This window comes from Tursiops truncatus, chromosome 3 (assembly GCF_011762595.2).
Source record: "Tursiops truncatus isolate mTurTru1 chromosome 3, mTurTru1.mat.Y, whole genome shotgun sequence".
Classification (NCBI taxonomy): domain Eukaryota; kingdom Metazoa; phylum Chordata; class Mammalia; order Artiodactyla; family Delphinidae; genus Tursiops; species Tursiops truncatus.
The window spans coordinates 169,620,995-169,648,344 of NC_047036.1; the positions used below are offsets into that span (position 1 = coordinate 169,620,995).

At 60.2% G+C, this 27,350-nt stretch overlaps 2 protein-coding genes and 1 long non-coding RNA gene across 5 annotated transcripts; 2 read left to right on the top strand and 1 right to left on the bottom strand.

The window, feature by feature from the left end:
• Positions 1-424: 424 nt before the first annotated feature.
• ADAT3 (adenosine deaminase tRNA specific 3) lies at positions 425-5,338 on the top strand. The gene is made up of 2 exons (XM_019945995.3): positions 425-510; positions 4,010-5,338. The coding sequence occupies exon 2, from the start codon at positions 4,286-4,288 to the stop codon at positions 5,336-5,338; it is 1,053 nt and encodes a 350-aa protein (XP_019801554.2). The 5' UTR covers positions 425-510; positions 4,010-4,285.
• On the top strand, positions 430-19,100 carry SCAMP4 (secretory carrier membrane protein 4). Of its 3 annotated transcripts, none has more exons than XM_033854803.2 (7): positions 430-510; positions 7,088-7,136; positions 8,284-8,412; positions 8,703-8,859; positions 10,576-10,677; positions 15,682-15,799; positions 17,487-19,100. In XM_033854803.2, exons 2-7 carry the CDS (start codon positions 7,130-7,132, stop codon positions 17,664-17,666), a joined length of 693 nt encoding a protein of 230 aa, XP_033710694.1. In that variant the 5' UTR covers positions 430-510; positions 7,088-7,129; the 3' UTR covers positions 17,667-19,100. The 3 variants fall into 3 exon arrangements, with proteins under 3 accessions (XP_033710694.1, XP_073659599.1, XP_073659598.1); XM_073803497.1 differs by lacking the exon at positions 430-510 and adding an exon at positions 5,378-5,461; XM_073803498.1 differs by lacking the exons at positions 430-510; positions 10,576-10,677 and adding an exon at positions 5,358-5,461.
• Positions 14,813-27,326, bottom strand: LOC141278414 (uncharacterized). The gene is made up of 2 exons (XR_012331166.1): positions 26,472-27,326; positions 14,813-25,016 (listed from the first exon to the last, which is right to left on the bottom strand). It is a non-coding gene; the product is annotated as an uncharacterized lncRNA (long non-coding RNA).
• Between the last annotated feature and the right edge of the window lie 24 nt (positions 27,327-27,350).

Sequence of the window (27,350 nt, forward strand, 5' to 3'; positions counted from 1 at the left end):
GGGAGAGTCAAGAGGTCCCTTTCGCTTACTGTAGAGATGGAAAAGTGAGGCCGGAGTCGGCTGGGGCCCCAGAGCAGAACTGGAACCAGACCGCATCCTCGTCTCTGGGAACAGGCTCTCCGGTGCCACGTGGCAGCAGCAAACTGGACTCGGGGAGTGACTGCAACGGGTGGCGTGTGCCTCTCCGCCTCAGTCTCTTCACTCTGCTGATTTCCCAAAGGGCCCCCAGGGTCGGACTTTTCCCGCCGCCCTGATGGGTCTCGAACCCTCAACTCAGAGCTCGCCCCCCTCTCTCCTGCCGGTCACGAGAGCAGCGCTCAAGAAAGGGGCGGAGCGCGCGCGCGCGCTCTTGTGGGGATTGTAGTTCAGGCTCCGCCTCCGCCTCGCGCTGACTCCGCCCCTGGAACTACGCTCCCGTCGTGCCCCGCGGCGCCAGGCGGTGAAGAGGCGGGGCAGGCGGGCCGGTTGCTAAGACTTGGTGAGGCGCAGCGCTTCCGCCGGTCTCGTCAGGTAAGCGCACGGCTCCGGGGTCTCGGGCTCTTGCGTCCCAGGCTCCCGCGGAGGGCGAGCGGGAGCTGGGGCGGGGTTGCGGCTGCGGTGGACGCCGGCCGCGCGGGGAGCTAGGGAGCAACCTGGGCCGGGCTCGTGCGCGCCTCGGGCGGGCGCGGGGAGCGGCGCGTGTGCGTGTGCGCGTGCGCGTGCGCGCGGGGCTGCCGGGCCGCGGGACCCCGCTCTCCGCGCCATCGCCCTTCTGCGCGTGCGCGCGCCCCTGCAGTCCGTGGTGGAGACCCCGTGCCCCAGCTGTTTCCGGCGTGCCTTGCCCAGGGGTCATCGCGGCCAACCCTCTACCTCCGGGCTGTCCACTGGACTGTCCACTTACCAGCTTCCCGCCCGCTTTGGGGGAAATGCCCCAACCTTTCTGTACGTCCTGAACATTGATAATCTTTTCTGATACTTAAGGAAAGTGTGAGTTTTCAAGACCTTTTAAAATTGTGACCTCGGGTCTCTCCCACACCCCACATGCACGAGGTTCTCGAATTTTCATGCACGATGGCCCACTTATAGGGTGGCCAGGTTCTGCAGATAAACACGCAGGTTGCCCCCTTAAATTGGAATTTAGTGTAAACAACACACACACACATATTTTAGAATACGTATATCCCAGTGATTGCATGGGACACAACGATTATGCTAAAAATTTATCTGATCATCTGGAATTCGAATTTAGCGAAGCGTCCTGCATGTTATCTGCGGACCCCACTTTGTTGGGGAGCTTGTCAGAAATGCAGATTTTGGGGCCCTCCCCCTTCTATGGGGCCGAGTCCTGGAAACCGTATTTGAAACCAGTGCCCACCCGGACTGTGTGAGTGTTGGAGACTCCAGCCCTGGCTGTTCCTTCTGCCCAGGGCTCCCCACCCTCCCTCCAGGCCCAGCTCTGTGTCATCGCCTCTGAGGAGCCCTCCTGGAGTCTGCCCGTTGCAGGGCACTGGGCCCCTGAGCCTCCTGTGGATTTTGTCACTTTCTGCCCCAGGCAGCCATGCATGGCGGTGGCCGTGGATCCCATTTCACAGAGGGGGAAGCTGGGGGTGGGGTTAGGACAGGTAACACCAGGTCTCAGCTAGGAAAACGTGGGCTGGGTAAGGGCTTCGGGCAGGGCTGGGACACACCCAGGGGTGAGATAAGGCCCCTTCCTCTGGTTGGGTGTCACCTTCAGAGCCTGACTCAGCTTGCTGAATAAGCCCCGTTGCCTCCTCGGACCCCAGACCCACAGCCCAGGAGTTCCAGGGCACCCAGTGAGGGGACTGGCTGTTAGGTGTCCTGACTCCCTGGTTCTGCAGACCCTCCAGGGCCTGCCCCACGCAGTTGAGCCCTCCCTGAGCCTGGCAGCCGGTGCCCGCCACAGAGGCTACAACCGTAAATGTAAACAGTTGTGAAAGGGGCTGCCCCCCCCTCATTGGAGCACAGGCACCTTTATGAGGTGCCCTCGCTGTAGGCAGAGGGAGGTGGATACACCCAGGGAAGGGCCTGAGCTTGGCGGGAGCAGCAAAGAGCACAGCGGGGAGGGTGGCACGCAGTGGGGCGCCCAGAGCTGGGGGTGGATGCGGGGCTTCAAGGACGAAAAGAGGACCAGGTCAGCCTCCGAGCGCGTGCGTTTAGGTCCCCGCGGACGATGAAGCAAGTCGCTGGGTGGGTCACCCTCTGCGGACCCTGTTTCTCATCTGTAGAAGGGGCTCAGGACCCCCATGGTCCGGGGCTCAGAAGGCAGAGTCGGGGAGCTGCTGGCCACCTGGCCTCAGCGTCAGGTCCTGGCTCTGTCCTCCCAGCCACTTGGCCCCAGGCAAGTTCCTTGGCCTCTAGAAAGGGAACAGCCCCACAGTCTCTGTCCTGGGTCATGGGAAGGAGTCAGGGAGCCTGATCACGGCAGTGTGAGGACGTGCGGTGGTTCCAGTGCCAGCAGTGGTCACGAGGTGCTGGGCCTCGTTTGGGGCCGGCTGCCCTGGCGACCACCACATGTCCCCCACAACCCGCAAGGAGCAGCAGCTCTCCTGAGATATGATTCACACACTGTGTGGTTCACCCACTTAAAGTGTATGAGCGTATTCACTATGTTGTGTGATCATCACATCTGTCTAATTCCAGAAAATTCCATCCCCCCAACAGGAACTCTGTCCCCATCAGCAGTCATTCCCCATCCCCTCCACCAGCCCCTGACAGCCACGAAGCCACTGTCTGTGTCTGTGGATCTGCCTGTTCTGGATGTTTCCCGTCAGTGGAATCACACCCTGTGTGTCCTTCTGTGTCTGGCTTCTCTCACTGAGCATCGTGTTCTCAGGGTGCAGCCACGTTGTAGCGAGTGTCGGGGCTTCACCCCTTTGCGTGGCTGAGTGATACCCCTGTGTGTGGAGGGACCACGTTGTGTTTATCTGTCCATCTTTCTGTGGACATCTGGGTTGTGTCCACCTTTTGCTGCTGGAATCCTGCCGCTGCAGACATGCGTGTGCGGGTGCCTGTGTGGATGTGTGTTCCAGTTCTCCTGGACACACACCTAGGAGCGGATGGTGGCCTGCTGTATTTAGGCATCCTCCCTGGGAGCCGGCAGCCCGGCCAGCAGTGTCCCAATGGCAGCCCCCTGTATTTGTCATTTGTTTTATTTTGATCAAACAGAGCTTGCATTCTTGGAGATACAAACGGGACTGTGTCTGTCTTGCCCAGGAGACGATTTTATCTTGCCCGGGAGACAATGGGAGCTTTTGTGGCCTGGGGCAGGCTGTGCGGGCCCTGGCATCCTGGGCACGGTGTGTGCCGGGAGCAGATTCAGAGCCAGTGCCCTGGACCCTCCTGAGGGCCCCCGCCTGGCACGGGCGTCATGGGCGCCCGAGGGGCCCGTCCATGCTGGCTGCTTCTCAGAGCTGCCACCTGCACCCCTGGTCCTGTGCGTTTGCCGAGCTCGTATCGTGAGCTTCGGACAGGCGGTGCTGGGCGAGGACCTACTGTGTCCTCTGGGGGGCCTGTGAGCCGGGGCGCATCACAGGAGCAAAAGCCTCGTCCGGAGGGAGAGGCGGAAGGGGCTGGCCCACTCCGAGACGCCGCCAGGGTGCAGGGTGCTGCGGGCGTGGCACCGAGATCCTCTGGGGTCCCGCGAAGGTCATCTGTAGTGCATCTCTAACGTCATCCAAGGCAGCCCTGACCAGTGGGAATATAATGTGGGGCATGTATGTGAGATGAAGCGTTTAGAAGCCATGTTTTTGAAAAGTATGAAGAAACAGGTGAACTTAACGTTAGTAATACGTTTCTTTAACCTGAGACAGGCAGGGTATTCCCACTTCAGCACGTAGTCGACACGGTCGCTCCCCGGTATCCATGGGGAACTGGTTCCAGGACCCCCAAGGATAACAAAATCCGAGGATGCTCAAGGCCCTTATGTAAAACGGTGTAGTGCAGACGGTCCTCGGTATCCGTGGAACACAGAAAAAACTGAGACAGTGTATGTTCTTTCTTTTGTATTAAGTCTCTGAGGTCCGGTGTGCATTCTCCCAACGTGAGACATCTCAAAGCAAAAGGGGGAAAAAGACACCGTAACGAGGGCGGTTTAAACTCTGTGCAAAGCAAGCGTTAGTAGGCCGTGAGTGAGAGCACGACCGCTGATGCGTCTCGCTCGGTTGGACGAGCCTCCAGATTCGGCACGCTCCTGGGACCGACCCCTCGTCCGGCCCAGCAGGCTTCCCGCAGCTGAGGATGATGCCCTGCTCCGGTGTCTGTCCCCGCAGTCGGAGCCCTGCCGAGGATGGACCCCACCCCGGGCGACGTGGAGCCACACAGAGACGCGAAGGCCGGGAGCCCCGAGCGAGAGCCGGCGTGGCAGGCCCTCCCGATCCTGTCTGAGCAGCAGTCCGGCGCTGTGGAGCTGGTGCTGGCCTATGCCGCGCCGGTCCTGGACAAGCGCCAGACCTCACGCCTCCTCAAGGAGGTGTCAGCCGTCCACCCGCTGCCCGCACAGCCTCACCTCAAGAGGGTGCGACCCAGCCCCCGCCCCGGCTGCCCACACGCGCTGGAGATGCTGCTGTGCCTGGCGGGTCCGGCCGCGGGCATGCGATCGCTGGCCGAGCTCCTCCCGCCGCCGGCCGTGGACCCCCGTGGCCTGGGCCAGCCCTTCCTGGTGCCTGTGCCCGCGCGGCCGCCCCTGACCAGGGGCCAGTTTGAGGAGGCGCGCGCCCACTGGCCCACCACCTTCCACGAGGACCGGCAGGTGACCCGAGCCCTGGCCGGGCAGCTCTTCTCGGCACAGGAGCGGGTGGCGATGCAGGGCCACATGGAGCGGGCCGTGTGGGCCGCGCAGCAGGCGGCCTCGCGGGGCCTGCGGGCCGTGGGGGCAGTGGTGGTGGAGCCGGCCTCAGGCCGCGTGCTGGCCACAGGCCACGACTGCAGCAGCGCGACCGGACCCCTGCTGCACGCCACCATGGTGTGCATCGACCTGGTGGCCCGGGGCCAGGGCCGCGGTGCCTATGACCTTGCACCCCACCCCGCCTGCTCCTTCGCCCCAGCCGCCGCCCCCCCAGGCGTCCGCGCGGGCTCCGTGCACAAGCTGGATGAGGACGCCAATGGCCTGCCCTACGTGTGCACCGGCTACGACCTGTACGTCACCCGCGAGCCCTGCGCCATGTGCGCCATGGCCCTGGTCCACTCCCGCGTGCGGCGCGTCTTCTACGGGGCGCCCTCGCCCGACGGCGCGCTGGGCACCCGCTTCCGCCTCCACGCCCAGCCGGACCTCAACCACCGCTTCCAGGCCTTCTGTGGCGTGCTGGAGGCCCAGTGCCGCCGGCTGGACCCCGACGCATAGGCCCGGCCCGGACCGGACCGGACCTTCCTCAGCCTCCCTCATGTTGCCAGGGGCTGCCGGCCCGTCTCGGCTTGGGGACACTCGCGCTGTTGCTGCCGGCGCGTGGGGTACATGCCTGTCTGGGTGAGCTCTTCTCCGGGCGTGGGCGTAGCGGGGCTCCAGCCAGGCCGAGTAGCCGGGCAGCTTCAGACCTGGGCCTCTGGGGCCACCAGGATTGTGTCTCCTTTTCTCAGGTGTCAGGAAACAGCTCTGACGTGTGAAAATAAACAACTGAAAACCAGGTCGGTGTCTGGGACTTCCCTGGCGGTCCAGTAGTTAGGGCTCTGTGCTTCCAGTGCAGGGGGCACAGGTTCGATAAGATCCCACGTATCAAGCGGTGCAGCCAAGAGAAAAAAAAAACCAGGTCGTTGTCTGTTGACAGAGGAACGAGGGTCCCTGGATCGGGGTGGCTGCTTCCGCCGACACTTGGGCTTGTACTGGAGGGGGCGCGGGCGGTGAGCTTCTGAGCCACGTGTGGGCAAAGCGGGGCCCCCGGAGTCTGGAAGGCTGTGGCTGGACTCTGGGGAGGAGCCTGGCCAGCCTGGACTCAGCTGACCACATCAATTTCCCGTCCTTCGCAGGTGCCCACGGGGTCCCCAGAGGGGCCCTTGGGCTCTTCCAAGGCGGGTTAGCTCTAGGACCCGTGTGCGAGGGGCTCGGAGCAGCCTGTTTGTCCATCCAGCAGATACACGTTGACTGACCACACCGTGCCACAGGGCCCTGAGACATCCCTGCCCTGAGCCCCCGCTCCAGCCCCCAGCTCGGGGATGCTCCCAGCCCGTGGGGACAGGTCAGGGGGGCTCGGCCAGAGCCGGAGCAGTGGGCAGACAGTGGGGCCTGCAGGCAGGAGGGCAGGGCCAGGCCGGGCTGAGGGTCCCAGTGGGGCCCTCACTGAGCAGGGCGCCGGGGGGTGGACCCAGGGAACTCTCGGTCACTGGATCCTTCCCACCTGGACCACCTCCAGGCCGGGCTCCCCCACCCACTCTGGTGCCAGGCACAGGGGGCAGTGCAGGGCCAGCTGTACCGTGAGGGCCAGGTGGGCGCTAGGCGTGGCCACATTGCCTGGCCCGTTTCCTGAAGATGACACCATCTGCCCACAGGGCCCTCGTGGAACAGGTGAATTCAGCTCAGTTACGCGCCTCGGTGGTGTCTCCTGTGAGGGGCTGCTCTGTGACACGGGCTCCTGGGCTCCTTCTGGGCAGGGCCGCTGGGTGCCGGGTCTGTCCCCTGGCATTTTACTTGGATTGCAATGGGGTCCTTGGCCTTGCAAGACTCACAAGGGCAAAAACCGCAGACCAGAGAGGTTGTGTGGTTTGCCTGAGGTCACACAGCAATGAGCATGGATCCATTTATCGGTGATTCAGAGATTCTTTGTGGCCATAGGAGGTGCTCAGAGCCATCCGTGGATAAAGGGGAAGTTCGGGGGGTGGGGGAGATGAGGCAGGAGGGCAGTGGGGGTGGGTTGCCGGGATCCTCTGGCCTGATGCCTCCCCTCGCATAAGTGCCAGGCTGCCTGGGGGGCTCTGAGGTGAGGTGATGACTGGGATCGCATGTTCAGGGCTGGGCCAGCCTTTGGGCCAAGAGCCCAGATACCCCTGTGGACAGTTTGGTGGTTAGGACGGTGCCCGCGGTAGCCCTCTGGGACTGCAGTTGGCGTTGGGGTCACCCAGCAGACATGGGGACCCCCTGACTGTGACTGTCTCCCTCCAGGTGGCTGCAGGCTTCTGCCCCTGCCCTGTCTTCACAGCGGAAATGTCAGGTGAGTCCTGGCCGCGTCGCACAGCGAGGGTTCCGGCTTCTCCACTCCTCTGGGAAGCGCTCGGGCGCTGGACGCTGTGCTGCGGGCAGGATCACGTCCCCATTGAGGCCCGTGCAGTGCCTGCCGTGGCAGCGCGTGCGCTAAAATGGAGCCATACAGAGATGAGCACGGCCCCTGCGCCGGGAGACACGCGGGACCGGAAAAGTTTCGTGCTGAAAACCATGAAGTCTGGACCCCGGGACCCTGGAACAGGACCCTATTGCAGATGTAACTTAATTTGAGGTCCCAATGGAATAGGGTAGCCCTGATGTCTCATGGCAGACGTCCTAAGAAGGAGGAAATGTGGGCACAGACACACAGAAGCCAGGGAAGATGGGGGCGGACACTGGAGGGACGGGTCCACAAGCTCAGGACGCCTGGAGCCCCCAGAAGCTGGAAAGGGCAGGAAGGACCCTCCCCTGGAGCGTGTGGAGGGAGCGTGGCCCTGTCACACCTGGATCTCAGTCATCTGGTGTCCAGAATGGAGATGGATAAATCTCTCTTGTGTTAAGCCCCCCAGTCTGTGGTCGTTTTGTTACAGCCGCCCTGGGAAGTTCATATGTTCCGAGTGCCAGAACCTTCCCTGGAGTCAAAGGTGTGAATGGCACGTGGGCCCTGCCATGGAGTCTGTGTGTGTTCCTGTGACTTCTGAGAAATCACCAGAAACTCAGTGATTTAAAATAAAATTTGTTCTCTGACAGTCCTGAGGTCAGGAGTCCGACTGGGGCTGAATCCAGGTGTGGGCAGGGCTGGTCCTTCCGGAGGCTCCAGGGGAGCAGTGGTTCCCGCCTTTCCAGCTTCTAGAGGTGCCGCGTCCCTGGCTCGCGGCCCCTCCAGCATCCTCACAGCCAACAGTGCAGCATATCCCATCTCTCTCTGCATCTGATCCTCCCGCCTCCCTCTTATAAGGACCCTGTGATGACGCTGGGCCCCTCGGGGAATCCAGTGTCCTCCCCATCCCAGGGGCCTTAATTAGTCCCACCTGCAAAGTCCCCTCTGCCCCGTGAGGTGACATGTCCACAGGTCCTGGGACCAGATGGGCGCATCTTTGGGGCCGCTACAAGCTGATTGCAGTGTGGGTTTTGTTCTGGCTCCTCTGTCCCTGCAGAAAAGGAGAACAACTTCCCCCCGCTGCCCAAGTTCATCCCCCTGAAGCCCTGCTTCTACCAGAACTTCTCTGACGAGATCCCTATCGAGCACCAGGTCCTGGTGAAGAGGATCTACCGCCTGTGGCTGTGTGAGTGGACAGGGCAGGAATGGGGGGCCACCTGCACCACCCAGAGACCCAGGCCTGGGACAGAGGCAGGCTAGGAGGCCGCCCTGCACCCGGGCAGTGAGAGCCTGAGGGTTTGGTGATAAAGCTCCTTTCTGCTGATCTCCTGTCCGGTGTGGATGGAGCAGGGGGCGGGGCCGGGCCCTCTGGACCCTTCTCTGGCCTTGGGGTCCCTGCACTCATGGGAGCCGCCGTCCAGGGGTGGGGGGTGTCCCGGCTCAGCCCCTCTCTCCCCCTTCGCCCCCTCCCCACAGTCTACTGCGCCACCCTGGGCGTCAACCTCATCGCCTGCCTGGCCTGGTGGATCGCCGGCGGCTCGGGAGCCAACTTCGGTCTGGCCCTGGTCTGGCTGCTGCTCTTCTCCCCCTGCGGCTACGTGTGCTGGTTCCGGCCCGCATACAAGGCCTTCCGGTGAGTGGGGCGGGTGGCCTGCACCCTCCAGGGGCCCTCGGGGAGTGTCTGGTGCTGACAGCCCCAAACTGAGGGGAACAGGCTACCTCACCGCGTGCGCTCCCGTCCGTGCCCGGCCCCGCATGGGCTGCATCCTGGTCTGCATCTGCCGCCGGGCGCAGGCGTGAGCTCCACCCCCTCCTCTTGTCTAGTTCGGATGGCACTTAATATCGGGTCTGCAGACAGCGGCCCACGGGCCAAAACCAGCTGCTGCCTGTTTTGTTCACTTCTAAGAATTTTATTGAGATCATATTTTTACATGTTATCCAGCTCACCTGCTTAACCGTTCAGTGTCTAGTATCTTCACAAGGTTGGACAACCATCACCACTGTCTAAAACCCCAAAGAGAAACCTCGTGCCCATTAGCATCCCCCCATCCCGCTCCCCAGCCCCTGACAACCATGAACCTGCTCTCTGTGTCTGTGGATCTGCCTGTTCTAGACGTTTCCTGTCTGTGGAATCACACACTGCATGTCCTTCTGTGTCTGGCTTCTCTCACTGAGCATCGTGTTCTCAGGGTCCATCCACGTTGTAGTGAGTGTCGGGGCTTCACCCCTTTGCGTGGCTGAGTGGTGGTGCCCCCGTGTGTGGAGGGACAGCAGGTTTTGTTTTGTTTTGTTTTTGTTAATAATATTGTGGGGGTTTTTTTTGGCTGTGTTGGGTCTTCGTTGCTGTGCTCAGGCTTTCCTCAGTTGCAGAGAGCAGGGGCTACTCTTCGTTGCGGTGCGCGGGCTTCTCATTGCGGTGGCTTCTCTTGTTGCCGAGCACGGGCTCTAGGTGCACGGGCTTCAGTAGTTGCCGCACAAGGGCTCAGTAGTTGTGGCTCACAGGCTCCAGAGCGCAGGCTCAGTAGTTGTGGCGCGTGGGCTTAGTTGCTCCGCGGCATGTGGGATCTTCCTGGATCAGGGCTCAAACCCGCGTCCCCTGCATTGGCAGGCGGATTCTTAACCACTGCGCCACCAGGGAAGTCCCCCCACAGCTGTTTATCCATCATCTGTTGATGGGCGTTTGAGTTGTTGCCACCTTTTGGGTGCTGTGAATCTTGCTCTGTGAATTCAACCCCAGCCAGCCCCCTGCTACTCAGGTGTGTGCCATGTTTGCCCCTGGAAGGTCCCTGAATCCAGGACTCAGTGGGAGTCATACAGGGCCCCTGGTGCCCTCTTGGGGGCAAGAATCAGAAACCTGCTCACATGTGCTGAAGCAAAAGGGGCCTGTTGCTTGAGGCCCCAGGCTGGCTGGTGTGACCGTGCGCAGGAACGGGGACCCCCGAGGGCTTCGGGGACTGCCTGGGAGCAGCCCTGAGCTACGCGGGCATCCCTGCCTACCCCGCCCTTCCTCTGCTGTGGGTCCCCCGGCGCCTGCCCTCCTTTCATGAGCCGGAAGCGGCCTGGGTGAGCCCCGTGCAGCCTCCCTTGTCCGGGGCAGCAGGCATGGGTCCAGCATGCAGAGCACCTCAAATCCACGATGAACCTCCCTTGGGCCACGCGGGTGCGGGCATGTCCTTAGGACACAGGAGGCTCTTAAACTTCCCAGGAGGAGTGTGTCTGGGTGACGTCCTCTGGGAAGGGCAGTGCTGGGCGCCTCCTGATGGGAACTGCAGGGGAGGGGCCGTCCCACTCCCGCAGCCTCTGCCTCTTCCTCCTCGGCCTCAGTAATGGCTGTTTTCCTTTCCTCCAGATCTGACAGCTCCTTCAATTTCATGGCGTTTTTCTTCATCTTCGGAGCCCAGTTCATCCTGACCGTCATCCAGGCTATTGGCTTCTCGGGATGGGGCGCATGGTGAGCAGGGCCCCCGAGAGCCCGCGACGAGCGGGGTCAGCTCTGGGGCCACGAGTCACTTGCTCGTACCGTTAGTGCAGGCTGAGCTCTGTGACGAGGACCCCAAAACTCCGACAGCCGGGACAGGGCTGATGTTTGCTCCTTGCTCTCGTCAACCCTCCAGGGAGCTGCCGGCTCCGGGGGCCGGGTGCGGCGGATCCGCCCGCCTTCTGCCGCCTCGTGCGTGGTCACCCGGCCCCAGGAGGACCTGGGAAGCGTGGTCCATGGTGTGTCTGGGGGGTGGGAGAGCAGCTCGAGGGCCTGCCCTGAGCGGCCACCTGTGCCTAGGCCTGCCATCTAGGGGGTGAGCCGTTTTCCACTTGTTTGCTTTTGGGGTATCATACGAGGTTTCTGTGGCTACTGTAACAAATTACTCCAGATTTAGGGACTTGAAATGAAAGAAACTTACGTCACATTCTGGAGGTCAGAACTCACTTTAACCTGTGAGTGGGCAGGGCTGATCCTTCCGGAACCTCCAGGGCAGCAGCGGTTCCCGCCTTTTCCAGCTTCTAGAGGCGCCGCACCCCTGGCTTGCGGCCCCTCCTGCATTCTCACAGCCAGCAGCGCAGCATCTCCCGTCTCTCTCTGCCTCTGACCCTCCCGCTTCCCTCTTATAGGGACCCTGGGATGACGCTAGGCCCCCCGGGGAATCCAGGGTCATCCCTGTCTCAGGGGCTTTAACTTAATCTCACCTGGAAAGTCCCTTTTGCCACCTAAGGTGCCACATCCGCGGGGCCCTGGAGCAGGACGTGGCAGTGTCGGGGCAGCGGGTCCGTCTGCGGCAGGCAGTGCCCAGAGGTGGCGCTGGGCGGTTGCTCTTCCTGCCGCATGTGCCGCCTGGCGTGTCCCCATGCCAAGAGCCTGGCGTCTCTTGGTAGAATCTCTCGGCGTGTCGGGACCTTGCCCGTGTGAGCGGCGGGGGGTCTTCTGGGTCACGCCCTCTGGTGGATCTTCTGGCTCCTGGGTGGGCGGCGCCTGTTGCCATTGCCTTCTAGGTGTCCGTCCCCGTCACTCTGCCGTGTCCGCGGGGACGGCCGCCACGTGCCCTTGGCAGTGGTGAGCTGTGCGCGCTCTTTTTCTTGAGGCCCCGCTGAGGTTGCACGGCCTCTCGGTGTCCGTTTGCTGCCGGGCCTTCACCCCTCCCCAGGATGGAGCCTGTCACCCAGGGTCATCTCCAGGGTGCGTCTCTCCGGGTTCCTGACATTGCTCCCTCCCCGCATGGTGAGCAGACCCTGAATGCTGGGCCTCCTCTCGGCCGATGCCTTCCCAGATGCGGGTGTGGGGTCCTCAGGACCACCCCAAGTGCAGGGATTCACTGGGCGACCCCCAGGCACGGCCGAGACCCCAGATCCAGTGGGAGAGTAGGTGCCCGGGTGGACTCCACGTTTGCATAGGCGGTGTTGGGACGGGGAGCCCCTGAGGTCCGGTTCCAGACGCGGCCTCACGCTGGCACCCAGCCGCCTTCTGCCTGGCCCCCCATCGCCGTGGTTTCTGCGCGGACGGGCAGGGTGCACACCTTCCTTGGGGCCCAGCCTGCAGAAAGGGAACATCGGAGCCGACCTTCCCACCTCCCGTGGGGGCCTCCCCAGCTGGTGACCTCACCTCGTGCAGGGGCTGCCCCGAGATGTTGCCCTTGTTTGGGGAGGGGGAGGGGGGTAGTAATAACAACGGTGACAGTGACGGTGACAGTGCTCCTGGGTGTGCAGGGGGGCTTGGGCACCTCCCAAGGGCTGGCTCATTTGCTCCCCTTGAAGGGGTCTCCTGACTTCCTAGTCTGCAGACAGGGGGACAGGCGTGGATGGGGGCAAGGGTTAGGGTCAGGGTTAGGCTCCGTACCTGGTACCCAAGGCCCTCCCCTTCCTGCCGGTGTGGGCAGCTGTCCTGGCTCTGGTCCCGTATGGGGACCCCCGGCCTCCGCAGATGTGGGGGAATAGATGGCGCCTGGCCCGGGGGCCGCCTCGGGGCTCAGTGCTGGGGCTGGGGCCGAGGAGCTGCAGCTCTGCCTGTCTGCATTCACCCTGACGGGCCAGCCTGGGCTTCCCCCGCCTGGGGTCTGCCCTGCTGCTGAGCCTCCCCACCCGGGGTCTGCCCATTCCGGGGGTCTCCTCCTGGCTGGCTGGGGTGTCCCTGTTCCCGGGGTCTCACCCTCCTGCCCAGGTGGCCGCAGTCCCGCAGGTCACCTCCAGGGAGCGAGTGGACCACTCGGGGGTCAGCGTGTGGAGCCTCGGGGATGCCTTCTGGGGGCACCGGCTCCCAGCCAGTCCCGGGCCCGCAGGTCTGTCCCTCCCTGCTCACCCCAGACGCTTCCCTGTGAGTCCGTGCAGGAGGCGGACTTTTAAAACCCCTGAGACGTCTTATACGTAAAAGGCTGCGATGCTGCTTTGCGCCAGGAAACCAACAGTGACCCCAGCACCTCAGGTGCTCAGACGTGTCCTTCCTGCCCTCTCGTGACCTCACGTGGGGCTCCTTAGAGATTCACGGACCCGGGGCAGAGCCCGCCGCCCACCACTCGGCCAACTCCCCGCCCACATCTGACGTCCTGGCCTCGACCACACATGGCGGGTGCAGTGCTCTTACCCACCTGCAGGTGTCCCAGGTTTCCACAGTGTTTCCGTGACAGGTCTTTCCCCTCGGGGATCCCTGTGGGTTGTTAACGTTTGGCCTTTGCGGTTGGTTCACATCAGACTCCAGGTGAGGTGTGAACGCCTCTCTGATCCGGGAGCTCGACCGTCTGTAGTCTCCATGGTAGGGGCTTTATCTAGGTGCCTTCACAGCCAGAAAGGCAGCCTCTTAAGCGCATGATTCAGTGGTTTTCAGTGTATTTACAAGGATAGAGGTTCATCACCTCTATCTAATTCCAGAACATTCCATCACCCCAAAAAGAAGCCCGTCCCCATCATCAGTCACCCACACCCCCTCCCCAGCCCCTGACAACCATGCATCCCCTCTCTGTGCCTGTGGACTTGCCTATTCTGAACGTTTCCCATCAATGGAATCACATTTTGTGTGTCCTTCTGCGTCTGGCTTCTCTCACTGAGCGTCGTGTTCTCAGGGTCCATCCACGCGGTAGCGAGTGTCGGGGCTTCACCCCTTTTCGTGGCTGAGTGATGCTCCCGTGTGTGGAGGGACACGGTATGTGTGTCCATTCACGGACACATGGTGGACGCTTGGGTTGTGTGTGCCTGTCTGTTATTGCTTGTCGTTCTGCTGTGCGGTTTCTACAGGTATCCGTGTGAATGTGTGTTCTCATTCCTCTTCCACGGGGTTGTGGAATTGCTGGGCAACACAGTAACTGTTTCGCTGTCTGAGGAGCTGCCAGGCCCTCCCATAGCCTTTGCAGGCTGCATCCCTGTGCTGTCCTTTTGCACCTCCTGTCCCCATATCCCTGGCTCTGTCCCCTCGAGCTCCTGGCCAAGTGGCCTTGGGGGAGCACCTGGCACCCTCGTGTCCCTGCCGCCTTGTCTCCAGGCCTGTCATCCTCCCTGCCCTCCCCCCACTGCCGCTTGCCTTGGCTGACCCGCCTGGTGGGTGCAGCAGGCTCTGCACATCTGTCCGTAGCTGGTCGAGGCCGGTTTATCACCCACTGTCCTGAGTGGGTCACCCTGGGCTGTTGGTGATACTGCTCTCTGGAAGCTCCGGCTGCCGGTCCCTCTGGGAGTCTGGGCCGTGGAGCCAGGTCCGCATCCTACGGCCCCACCCTCCCCAGTGGCCAAGATCCATGGCCCCAGATCCGATGCGAGATCATTGGTCCCCAGAGTGGCCCCTCCCCCAGCAGAGCCAGCCCCTCCTCCCCTCCCAGGAGCCCACAGGACAGCATCCAGCCCCCCACTGGCCCAGCCCCATCTGCCTGTCTACCTACCTGAGCCCCCCAGCCGCCCGGCTGTGCTCATACCCCTCAAAGTGCAAAGCAGCGTGTTCTGCTGTCCTTGTTTGTATACAAGGACGTCTCTCCTGGTTTCACAGAGGGGCGAGGCCTGTTCGTGTGTGCCTGCAGCGGGTTGCATACGTCTTATAAACTCTCTCAGGATACATAGTAGATGAGCTACACCAGTTCCCTCTGGGCTGGGGAGGGGGTCGGCAGGAGAGAGACTGTCTATTGTGTTTTTTTTTTTAATTTCCTGAATCTTGAACAGTGTGGTGTCATTACTTGCTAAGAAGAAACATTCTCAAAAACACCCTATTTCCTGCCTCTCCCTCCCAGAGACCAGATGGGTGTTCTTCCGCGTGTGGACTAGGGACGCACCCAGTGACCACCAGCTTTTCTCTTGTTTTGCTGTCTCCTTAGCAAACTGATGTTCCAGTCATTCCCAGCCAGTGGGCGTTTACATGTTACCCTCAGCTTTTCCTTCTTACAAACAATGGCCGTGGCATAAATTCTTACAAGTGAAATAGTTGGGGGAAAAGGAATGAGCGCTGGGGCTTCTCTGGTGGCGCAGTGGTTGAGAGTCCGCCTGCCGATGCAGGGGACACAGGTTCGTGCCCCGGTCCGGGAAGATCCCACATGCCGCGGGGCGGCTGGGCCCGTGAGCCATGGCTGCTGAGCCTGCACGTCCGGAGCCTGTGCTCCGCAACGGGAGAGGCCACAACAGTGAGAGGTCCACGTACCGCAAAAAAAAAAAGAAAAAAAGAAAAAGGAATGAGCACTTAAGTCTTGTTGTAGGTCACACCCCATTGCCCTCCAGGAAGGGTGCACCCCACACTGACAAAGTAGTGTTTGTTTCTCCATTCCCTCACGATGTTTGCAAGGACGATGGTGTGAGAACAAGACTTTTTCTAACTTGCACATCTTTGTTGGTGCGTTCGAGCATCACTTCCTAAGTTTGTTGCTCCTTGTGAATTGCCCATTTTCTCTGCCGGTCATTTACCTTTTTGTTGTTGATTTATTGGAGCTCTTTACATATGAGGGATGGTGGGCCCTTGTCTGGAGGTCATGCTGGCTCCCACACGCTCTCTCGCCCCTTGCAGTGGTTGGCTGGCCGCGATTGGGTTCTTCCAGACCAGTGTCGGGGCCGCCGTGGTCATGCTGCTTCCGGCTATCATGTTCTCCATGTCGGCCGCCATGATGGCTATCACGATCATGAAGGTAACTCCTCTGGGTCCTGAGACATCCCACTTCCTCTCTCGCATCCTGTGTCCTGACCTCCCATCCCCGGGGGCTCGTCTTACCCTGTTTTGGGAGCAGGAGACCGAGCATCGGGAAGTGAAGTGAGCGCTGTCAGCAGGGCACACCCTCCGTGGTCCGGACCCTCGACTGCTCAGGCCAGGGCCCTGCCGTCCTGCCCACATGGCCTTCCAGGGAGGAGGGACTTGGGGAGACAGTGCCCTGTGGCCGATGGTGACCACTGCCTGCCAGAGCCCCTAGCACGCGTGTCCCAGAGGGTGGTCCACACTGCCAGTTCAGCCACCGCCGGCCACTAATCGCTGTTTACAGTTAAATCCAAATTGAGTAAAGTTAACTAAAACTAAAAATTCCTTGCGTCCATCGCACCCACCTCCTCCCGAGCGCTCAGGCGTGAGGGTCTGGCGCCGACCAGCTCCACTGTCACGGGCTCTCCTTGGACAGCCCCACTCCAGGCGTTTGGAGGCTTCCAGCGGGAACGTGAGCCCTATAGTCTGGGGGCATCGGCTGCACGAGGGTTGTCCTGGGGCCACGTGGAAACTGACGGGTGATGAGGCTTATGGTGCGTCCACCTGGCCTTCCCGGAGGTGACCCTCTCGGCCGGGCCCCTCCTGTGCGCCCAGTTCCGCTGCTCAGGGAAGCCAACCCTACCCACAACTTTTTTTTTTTTCTTTTTTTTTTCCCCATGCTGTGGGGCTTGTGGGATCTTAGCTCCCTGACCGGGGATCGAACCTGCACCCTCAGCAGTGAAAATGCAGAGTCCTGAGCACTGGACCGCTGGGGAAGTCCCTGAAAGCTGGGTTTTGAGTCCCTTCCAGCCTCTGTGCCGTGGGATCTCAACTGTTTTGTCAGGTTTTGAGGCCTGCACTGTTCCGGAGCCCTGGGTCATCTGGAAGGACAGAGGGGTGCCTGCTCCTCCGTGTTTGCCCCTGAAGTCCGCTGGCTCTATGGATGACCCGAAGCGGGCAGGAGGAACCAAGGGAAGCCTGGGGAGATGCTGGGACGAATGTGGTGCAGGGACAGCTGCGGTTCCAGCAGGAACATCTCAGCAGCAGACGGGAGGGCTTCCGAGCTGAGCGAGTCCTCCAGAGCAGAGCTGCCCCATCGGGGTCCCCAGCACCGCCCCGGTTTGGGGCTTCGCCGGGAGGCCATTGCACAGGAGAAAGATAAAGGACAGAAGCGTCAGCTTCGCTGCTCAAGAGCCTCAAGTTAAAACAAATGCCATCTTCTCAGTTAGTGGATTTGCTGGGACTTCCAGAAATAGCCCAGCCCCGCGTCCGAGGGGCCCAGCCTTCCTGCACGGTGGGGAGGAGGCAGTGGTCCGTCCCCAGAGGTCTCTGCTGAGGAAGTCATTGCAGAGATGCCCTTGGCAACACGGGGGCCCGGGGCCTGATGTGCCCCGGGAGTTGAGTCACCGGGTGGTCGCCAGGCTGCAGGACTGTCCTGGACGAGCCCCTTTCCGCTGGGGTGGCGGAGACCCTCGGACGGGCAGGCAGTGGTCACAGCGCAGGCGTGGCCTTCAGAGCCCCCCCCACCCCCGTCTCAGCTTCTGCGCTTTTTCTAAAGCTCCTGCAGTTTGTCATCTGTTTAAGAAAAGCCCCGCCTCGAACCCAAGTGGGTCTCTCCACCGTCCTTTCCTCCACCCCCGCAGGTGCACAGCATCTACCGCGGGGCTGGCGGGAGCTTCCAGAAGGCGCAGACGGAGTGGAGCACAGGCGCCTGGCGGAATCCGCCATCCCGGGAGGCCCAGTACAACAACTTCTCGGGGAACAGCCTGCCTGAGTACCCCACCGTGCCCAGCTACCCGGCCAGCGGCAGCCAGTGGCCTTAGGGGGAGTCCGGCGGCCCCGCTGCCCGCCCTCCACCGGCCCACCTGCCCCTCGCCATCCACTCCCACTGCCCTGGGTTTGGTGAGGCCCCACCGCCAAACGGGACGGCAGACCCCGGGGCTCTCGGGGACCCGCCCCCGCATTCACCTCACTCCCGAGAGCAGGGCTCCCTGCGAGCTCTGCCCAGAAGCTGTCCGGCCGCCGCTGTCCAGCAGAAGGCCACCCCCTGTGGTCCTGAATGCGTTTAGTCACCGTGACGTCCACTGTGCTGCAGCCACACCCTCTCCCCTCGGGCCTCGCAGGTCAGAGGTGGGCCGGCTGCCCCCTTTCCAGAGCTGCTGACGCGGAGAAGGGCCCCGGTCCTGCGTCCACCCTTTCCCGGCCTCCATCCGGGTGGTCGCCCTCGGCCCAGCTTCCAGTAAGAGGGAAAGAGGGAGGCCTTCCCAGCACCAGGTTCCGGTCCCTGGTGGGAGACGGAGGGGCGTGACGGTAGCCGGATCCTCCATGTGTTTCCCCTCTTGTGGACTTGCCGCCTGAGTGCCATGATCTGAGCTTCACCCCGTCTGGCTGGCTGTCCATCTGTCCATTGGCAGCTTACCTCCAGTCCCCCCGCCCATGGCCACGCTCATTCCGAGACGCTCTCATCTCCCCCGGAGGGGTCTCAGAGCTGGGACCCTCAGGCGGGACCTCGTCAGATCTGACACCTGGGACCAACTCGCTCTGCGGGGAAGGGGAGCCGCCGGTCTGTCCCCGATGGAAGCAGACGGGAAACCAGATGCATCTCCGCAGAGCGCACGCCCCAGGCCGAGCGCTGGGCCCGAGGCTCGTGGGCTGCCGTCCACGCAGCCCTGCCGGGGCCGCGGGACCAGGAGTTGGAGTCCCTGAGGGGACAGAGGAGAGTGACAAGTCTGTGCCTTATTAGGAATCTGAACCCGCCCCTTCGCTCTGCCCTCCGGTCCTTCCAGCTCCTTCCCAGACAAGCAGCCTGCACCCGTGTGAGTGGATGGGCCCCCGTCCAGGCTCCCGGGCGCCCCGGATGCTGCCCCTCGGCTCCTAGCCGCCCAGCCCTCGGGGCAGGACGCCCTTCCTGTCGCACCAGCTGGGCCGCCCCCCACGCCTCTGCCTGCTTGCTTGGCTACTCGTGCTGACCACCCCGCGGTGCCCGAAGGTGGCTGCGAGAAAGCGCCCGGGTCTGGGACCCTAATGGGCCCCTGAGATGGCGTCCCCAAGGCCACCTCCCGTGATGGAGGCGTGTGCCGCTCTCCCCGTGGGGCCGAGTCTCGGCGTGAGCGGGGCGCCACCAGTGACGGGCGATGAGCAGGCGTCAGCCAGCCTGGGATCGCCCACAGCACCCACCCCCACCCCGCTCCTCGCTGTGCGTTGTGGTTTTTGTTACGTGAGAATATCCAGGAAATAAAGACATCCTTTCTGCATCAGAGGAGCCTCCGTGGGGGCTGTTTTTGGCGCCATGTGGTATCACCTCCGGGGCCTTCCTCCCCTGGATCCCAGCGCCCACGGCCTCCGGTGGGATAAACCAGGACCAGGCTGTGCGCTGGGCCGAGTGCCGTCCACGCTGCCGGCCGCCCCTGCCCGGGACCCTGCCCCACCCACCGCGGAAGCTCGCCCGCAAGCCATGTCCCTTCGTGTTCTTGCTTTCAGTCACATTTTCTTCACGCTCAGCAGCTTTCATCTGAGAAAGAAAATTTGCAGGAAGTGAGACACCAGCGCCACTTGCCGGGAAGGAGACACGAGGGCTGAAGTGGCTGAGATAGGAGCGGTGTGGGTCTGCAGAGGCCCCAGCCCGGCTCACGGGGGGCCCTGGTGGTGGAGTGGACACCCTGCGTGGACACAGGAGAGCGGCGGCGGGTCTGTTACCCCACGGACACCCGGGGAAGGAAACGAAGTCATCAGAGAGGAGGCAGACGGAACCCAGAGCAAGTGGCGTGGGTTTCCTCGCGTCCCCCCAAGTTCACATGAAGTCCTGACCCAGCACCTCAGAGTGGGACCTGTGTGGGAACGGGGTCTTTGCGGGAGTAGTTAGTTAAGGGGAGGTCACACAGAAGCAGGTGGTCCTAACGCAGCAGGACTGGTGTCCTTAAGAGGGGGGCCGTTTGGACACACACGGGGAGGGGCCACGTGAAGGCAGAGGCAGAGATGGGGTGAGGCCGCTCTGAGCCTAGGGTTGTGGGGAACCCCGGAAGCCAGGGGAGAGTGGGGGCGGAGGAGGGCAGGTGGTCCCTGGGCAGGAGCCAGCCTGGGACCCCGGATCTCGGGCTCTGCCCTGCCGAGCTGAGGGGATACACGTGTGTGAGCCGCGCAGTCTGCGGTGCTGGGTCGCAGGCGGTGTAGGGCTCACCTGTCGGTGTGGGGGACGTGGGTCTGGGGAAGGGCATCTGCGTCCTCGGCTCAGAGGTGACGGGGACACAGGACAGGGTGGAGGTGAGGGGACCAAGGCCAGGTCGAGAAGGGGACCGTCTGCTGGGGCGGCTGTGACGGGACCACTGACCTGGGACCTAAACGAAGGATTTATCCCTCCCGGTTCTGGATCCAGGTGTGGCCGGACTGCACTCCCTCCAGACTCCAGGGGAGGGTCCTTCCTGCCTCTCCGACCCTCAGGGCGCTCCAGGCTCTGCCTCTGTCCTCACAGCCTTCTCTTCTGTCTCTTATGAGGAAACCATCCTTGGATTTGGGGCCCACCCCACATCCGGCATGATCTCAGCTGGTTCCTTACCTTTCATACATCTGAAAAGACCCTGTTTCCAAGTAAGGTCACAGGTTCCGGGCCACCGCTCAGCCCGTCCAGGGAAAGAGAACCGAGGCTGCACCGAGGGGCTTGGCTTTGGGGATGGGTCCCTGGGATGGACGAGAGCATCATTCACGGGGGAAGGGGTGCAGGTGAGGGTGGGGGCATGGCACCTGCAGACGCCCGTGGGAGCCTTCCTGCAGGGGAGGCTGGGCTGAGAGCATCCTCAGGGGGATCCGAGGGGAGGGGCTGACCTTGGGAGCAGCGACAGGTCACCTCTGGTGACAGGAGGCCGGCGGACCAGGCAGGTCCTGCGAATTGTGAGTAGTTGATAGCTGACAGCTTCTCACCAGCTGTCCTCCAGCTCCGGGTCCCCTGGGCACTGCGAGCACTGGGGTTGGAGCATCTTCTGAGGACCTTCCGGGGTGCTGCGGGGTGTGGAGCAGCCTTGCTGGCCCCACCCCCTTGATGCCAGTAGCCCCCCAGTTGTGATGACCACAGACGTCGCCAGACATGGCCCCATGTCCCCTGGGGGCAGGACCACCCGGGTGAGATTCCTGCTTTAGCTGCAAGATTTGACCTGGCAGATCTGTTCTCAGTGGAAGTCAAGAGCAGCAACTGAACTAGAAAACTTGATGAAGGTTTTTTTTTTTTTTAATCTGATTGAGGGATCAAGTACCCTCAGTTTCATGCCAAAGCATCGAGGCTGATGGAAGTCACTTCCAGGAGTAAGAACATGAAACAAAAAAAAACAGAAAGTTTTTAAAAGGGGACTTGCCTGGGCGTCCAGTGGTTGAGACTCCGCGCTCCCGATGCAGGGGGCCCAGGTTTGATCCCTGGTCAGGGAACTAGATCCCACATGCTGCACGGCGTGGCCAAAAAAAAAAGGTAACTGGAAGCGATTTAACTTTGCTATGGAGAAAATGAATGATTGATCAGGATTACATTTGATTTGTAGAGTTTACTCCGAACCTACTCAAAGAAACTCATCAGTTGGGGGGCGGTGAATCTGGGTTTAGATGCTGTCTTTCATCAACAAAGACCCAGGGGCCAGGGGGCAGGTGGAAAGGTCCATGTAACAGACGACCACAGACTGGGTGGCTTAACACGGGCAGGAACTGACGCCCACGTTCTGGAGGCCTGAGCGCAAGGCTGAGGTGTCACAGGGCCCTGCTCCCTCTGAGACCTTTGGGGGGACCCTTCCTGCCTCTCCCAGCTCAGTACTGTTATTTACTATATCAGGATTGAAGACAGAAAATTTTGAAACATTTGTTAATGTCATTTAAAAAATAAACTCATTACATTTGAACTTTTTTTTTTGAAGTATAGTTGATTTACAATGTTACGTTAGTTTCAGGTGTACAGCAAAGTGATTCAGGTATACATACATGTATATCTATTCTTGTTCAGATTCTTTTCCATTATAGGTGTTTTTTTAACATCTTTATTGGAGTATAATTGCTTTACAGTGGTGTTTCCATTATAGGTTATTAAAAGGTATTGAGTATAGTTCCCTGTGCTATACAGTAGGTCCTTGTTGTTTATTTTATATACTGTAGTGTGTATATGTTAATCCCAAATTCCTAATTTGTCCCCCCCTTCCCCCTTTGGTAACCATAAGTTTGTTTTCTATGCCTGCATTTTAACGTTTTTAAAAACCACATTTTCCAAAAATAAAAATAAAAGGATGAGTGACATTGCTTTCATTTTTCGAATCTCTGACTTGTGGGTTCAGAGAAGAGGAGCTGGATTCGCCCGTGGGCTCCTTTGCAGCAGGATGACTTGGACCCGAGACACAGATTGAGGGTGAAAGGTTTACCCGGGAGGCGGAAGGCATAAATGAGCAGGTCACAGCCGTGGGCAGTCAGGAGGGCTCAGTCCCTCAAGGACCCTGCCTCAGGTTGTCTGCCCACGGGGGGTGCGCTGGGGGCGTTCATCCTCCAGCTCACACACCTGGGCTGGGGGCCGGGGGGCCTTGACTCTGCCCTCAGGTGGAGAGTGCTGGTCTGTGTGCCTGCGTCTGTGTGTGTGGACGTGCGTGTGTGTGTGTGTTTGTGGGGAATGTGTTTGTGTCTTGTTATGAGTTGAATTGTTTCTCCTCGTCACCCCCCCCCCAAATTTGTATGTTTAAGTCCTAAACCCTAGGACCTCACGGGGGGCATATTTGGAAATAGGGTCATTGCATGTGGGATTAGTTAAAATGAGACTATAGTGGAATGGGGTGGTCCAAACGCCAGTATGGCTGGTGTCCTTATCCAAGGGGGAGTCTGGACACAGACAAGACACACAGGCAGAGAGAACACCGGGGGTGGTTGAAGTGATGCTGCCACAGCCAGGGAACCACCAGAAGCTCAGAGAAGGGCCTCCCCTCTCCCCTTCAGGGGGACACCTCAGCCTTGGACTTCCAGTCTCCAGAACCAGGAGAGAATAGATCTCTGTTGTTGAAGCCACCCAGTCTGGGTGCTTTGTTACAGCCGTCCCCAGACACACACACAGATGGGTTGTCCTGTCGCCTGGCCAGTCTTCATCTCTGCTCCTGTGACCCCAGCCGTCACCAACCAGGTCCTTCACCCACAACCCAGAATGTCTCCCCACTGCCTCGTGGCTTCTGTTCACCCATCGGGTAAGCCGGGCATCTCGCCTCAAGCATCAGAAACCACCTCCGGCTGTCTCGAGACGGCCCAGGAATTCATTGGAATTGATTTTTCAGAGTAAATTGATATAGGAATTTAGCAGATACCCAAGGAATTGGTGAGAGGCTGGAGACCCTGAATCAGACCCCAGACCAGGAGTGAAGGTGGCTGTGAGGACCAAGAGATGCTAATAGAACATCATCTTTTAAAGCATCCTGCGTGGTGAGAGGGTAGGAGGACGGCCTCGCCCCTGGAGTGAGCTGGTGGGAGCTGGCTCCAGGCTCCAAATCCAGAACAGGACTGTTCAGTGGCTGTTTTAGTCTCCTGGGGCTGCTTAACAAATTAACACAAACACCGTGGTTTAAAAGAGCAGACCTGGGCTTCCCTGGTGGCACAGTGGATAAAGAATCTGCCTGCCTAATGCAAGGGACATGGGTTTGATCCCTGGTCCGCGAAGATCCCACATGCTGTGTAGCAACTGAGCCTGTGTGCTGCAAGTTATGTGCTGCCACAACTAAGACCCAGTGCAACCACATAAATAATTTTTTTTTTTTTAAAGAGCAGAAATTTGGGGATTCCCTGGCAGTCCAGTGGTTAGGACTCTGCGCTTCTGCTGCTGGGGGCCTGGGTTTGATCCCTGGTTGGGGAACTAAGATCCTGCAAGTCATGTGGCGTGGCCTAAAAAAAAAAAAAGAAAAAAGAAAAGAGCAGAAATGTATTCCCTCCTGTTTCTGGAGGCTGGAAGTCTGAAATCAGGGTGTCAGCTGGGCTGGTTTCTTCTGAAGCCACCAGGGAGAATCTTTTCCATGTCTTTCCCGGCTTCTAGTGGGTCCAGAAATCCTTGTCATTCCTTGGTTTGTAGACACATCACTCCAATCTTTGCCTCTGTGGTTACGTGGCCTCTCCCTGTGTGTCTGTGTCCAAATGTCCCTCTTCTTACAAGGACACCAGCCATTGCATCAGGGCCGCCCTAATCCAGTGCGATCTCATCTTAACTTGATCACGACTGCAAAGACCCAATTTCCAAATAAGATTGCATCCCAGGTCCCAGGGCTCAGGACTTCAACATACCTTTTGGGGACCACAATTCCTAACAGTGGCTAAATCTGGGTGCACGTCTGTATGCGTTTCCTGGGGTGGCCGTAACAAAGTACCACAAACTGGGTGGCTCAAATCAGCTATTTATCCTCTGAGGGTCCTTCCTGCCTCTTCCAGCTTCTGGGGGCTCCAGGTATCCTTGGTTTGTGGACATATCCCTCCAGTCTCTGCCTCCGTTTTCATGTGGCTGTTTTCTCTATGTGTCCCTCTTCTTATAAGGACGCAAGGCATTGGATTTAGGGCCACCCTAATTCAGCATGACCTCATCTTAACTAATTACATCAGCAAACACCCTATTTCCAAGAAGGGTCACATTCTGAGGTTCCAGGTGGATGTGAATTTGGGCGGATGCTATCCAACTCTCTACCTTGCCCAGGCCTTGGCCCCCGGTAGTGGGGCGAAGGAGCTCCTCATGGGGGCTCCTTGGGGACAGGTAGGACATTATATGCCCGATGCTCGGGTGACTAAGGCTTCCTGGTTTGGTGGGATTTTTGGGATTTTAGCAATGAAAGGTCCGGGTCCCAGGAGACCCGGGTATATTGGGGTGCTTGGTCACCCTACACTGTGTCTCAACAATGGGGGGTGGTGGATGCCAGAGAAACCACACAATGGCAGAAGGTCACCATCTGGGTCACATCTCACACAAGTCATGTACCTTGGCCTCCATCCGCTGAGCAGTCCTAGAGGAGGATCTGATTGGCTCATGCTGGGCCAATCAGAGATGGCTGAGAAGTCACATGGTACAGACCTGGTTGCTGGGGGCTGTTCTCAGAGGATGGGGAGGCCCCTGGGGTGAACAGTTTGCTCCGGAGTGCTTCTGCATCCTCAAGGCCTTGGTTTCTTCCTGGTGTCTTCTGGCCTCAGTTTTCCCTCCATAGCTCACAATGACCAAAGAGAGAAATCTGATTTGTCCCAATCACTGGTGAGCTTATGGCGCCAGGCCTCGCCTGCAGCCACTGGGATTGAGGGGGGGTGGTGCTGGGCCCACCCTCTACCCACTGGTGGAAGGCAGCAGCATTGGAGGTTTGAAGCTGGGAGACACTGGGCACGTCACTTGGCCTCTGTAATCCTCAGTTTCCACAGCTCGAAAATGGAAATGTATGTGTCCAAGTTCCTGCCCCACTGGGGCAGAGGCCTGGCTGCAGGGAGGGCTAATTCCATTCAATTCAACAAAAGCTAACCGGGGCACCCGCTTGTGTCTGTGGGCTGGCGCTGGACACCAGGACGCAGCCCTGATTCTGTCCTGGGGTCTCTCCATGCACCTGCCTCTTACAAGGGTAAAGGAACAGAAAGGGGTGCTTCCTGCTTGTCTCTTCCCCGAAATCTACAGCTGTTTGGGATTTATTGGGAGGCTGGGATGTTGTTCGACTTTCCCTGGTAGATGGGTAGGGGTGGGGGGAGGGGGCAATGTGGAGACTAGCTCATCCTCTTTGCAATGTTCTTATTATTTTATCGAGAGCCCCAAATGGGCTGTTTCCTACCCCAGCTTCCCCAAATGGTGTCCCCATGATCAAAGCCAAAAGGAAGCAGGAACATGTGGTGCACCTTTGAAGTGGGTTAAAAAAGAGGGAGCATGAAAGGCTGTTTGCTTTTTCAAAGATCCCAAGTGATTAGAGAGAAATATGTCCATTTGAGGCAGAAGGTCCTATGCTGGCAGGTCTTTTATTCACTAATTCATGGATTCTCATGATGTACCCGAGGGGGCTATCGTTAGTTACAACTTGCAAACGAAGATGCAGAGGACCCGAGGGGGTTAGTGACCTACTCATAGTCACAGAGCCTTTGGCTGGCACAACCCCAGTCCCGTGGCCTTTCTGCATTCTTTCCTTTGCACAAGCCCCCCTGCCTTTTACAGGGACAAGGCTGGAGCTCGGGTTTAAGGCTCAAATACATCTGGAGGAGAGGCCACCATGCCTCCTGCTCCCCTGGGAGTTGAGCACCTGTGGGCAGATTTTTTTTGAACGTCAAGAGTAGGTGCCTACAGGCACAGCAGTGAGCAAAACAGATTCAGTCCATGTTCTTTGCACAGCTGGTGGAAGCCTTTGATTTGAAACAAAGTTAAGGCTCAGGTTGGAGAGGGTGAGGATGCAGTGAGAAAGGACAACAGGGGAACGTGGCTTGGGCTTCCCGGAGGCGGTGACATTGCAAGTGGGGCTGAAGGAGGAGGACTGGGGCAGGACAAGCCCTAAACCGTTGTCATTTCGCCGCCCCCCGCCAGTTTAATTCTCCTCCCCCGTTTTTGGCTGCTGAGACCATGGAAATCTTCTTCCCGTCTGCTAGATCTAGCTCTTAGCCCTTAGGGCCTGGCCCTTGGTCACTCTGCCCCAAGTCACCTTGTAACACCATCTGAAACCGTCGTGTCCATTTATTCACCGTCCTGTCCATCCCCCGGCTCAGCACTTAGGACTCGCTGGGAATCCATGCCAAGAGCCTAGCTCACCATTCTATTTTCAGAGCCGCTGGCAGGCACTTAATAAAGACGAGAATGAGTGAGTCTCCTCCAACGGTAAAAATGCCCCGCCGGAGGAGGCCCTGTCCCGGGGGGAGCAGACACTCACTGCAGGGCCCTTGCCAGTCGCCCCATCCCCAAGCTTCCTCTCGGTCCGGGGTGGACTGACAGTGCGTGAGCCAGCACTCTGCAGACGACACTTGTTGAGCGCCAGCTGCGTGCCAGGGCCCGTGCTCGGCCGGAAGGCCCAGCTGGACCAGTGCCTTGGGTGACCCCCTCCTTGGCTCCTCGCTTACGTCACTGTTTCTTAGGACGCGGAGAAGCGCCGCCAAGCCTCTCGCCCGTCGACCTAAAGTCCTCGCCCCTGCCGGTCCCACCCAGCCGACTCCCGCCGCCCGCTCCGGAAGTCGGCCTGCCCCGCGCTGACCACGCCCCGCGGCACCGCCCGGCCGTGACGTCAAGTGGCGAGACCTTGACGTCACAGGAGCGCGGTGGGGCGGTGTCCGGGCGACCGGCCACGCGTCGCCATGGCAACGGCAGGGTGGGCCAGGGCCGGCGGCGGGAGCCCCGCCTCCCAGGAGGGTGGATGGGGTCCGGTTCCTTCACCCCGCCCGTGCGCGCCCTCGCGGCCGCGCGCCTCCAGTGGTCCCGGGGGCTGCAGCCCGGCCGCGCTAGAGCGGCCGCAAAGCGCGGCGGTCGTCGCGCGGCGCCACCCGCTGCCGCAAAGCGGCGGGCGCGCCTCCGGGCCCCGCCCCGCGCGGTG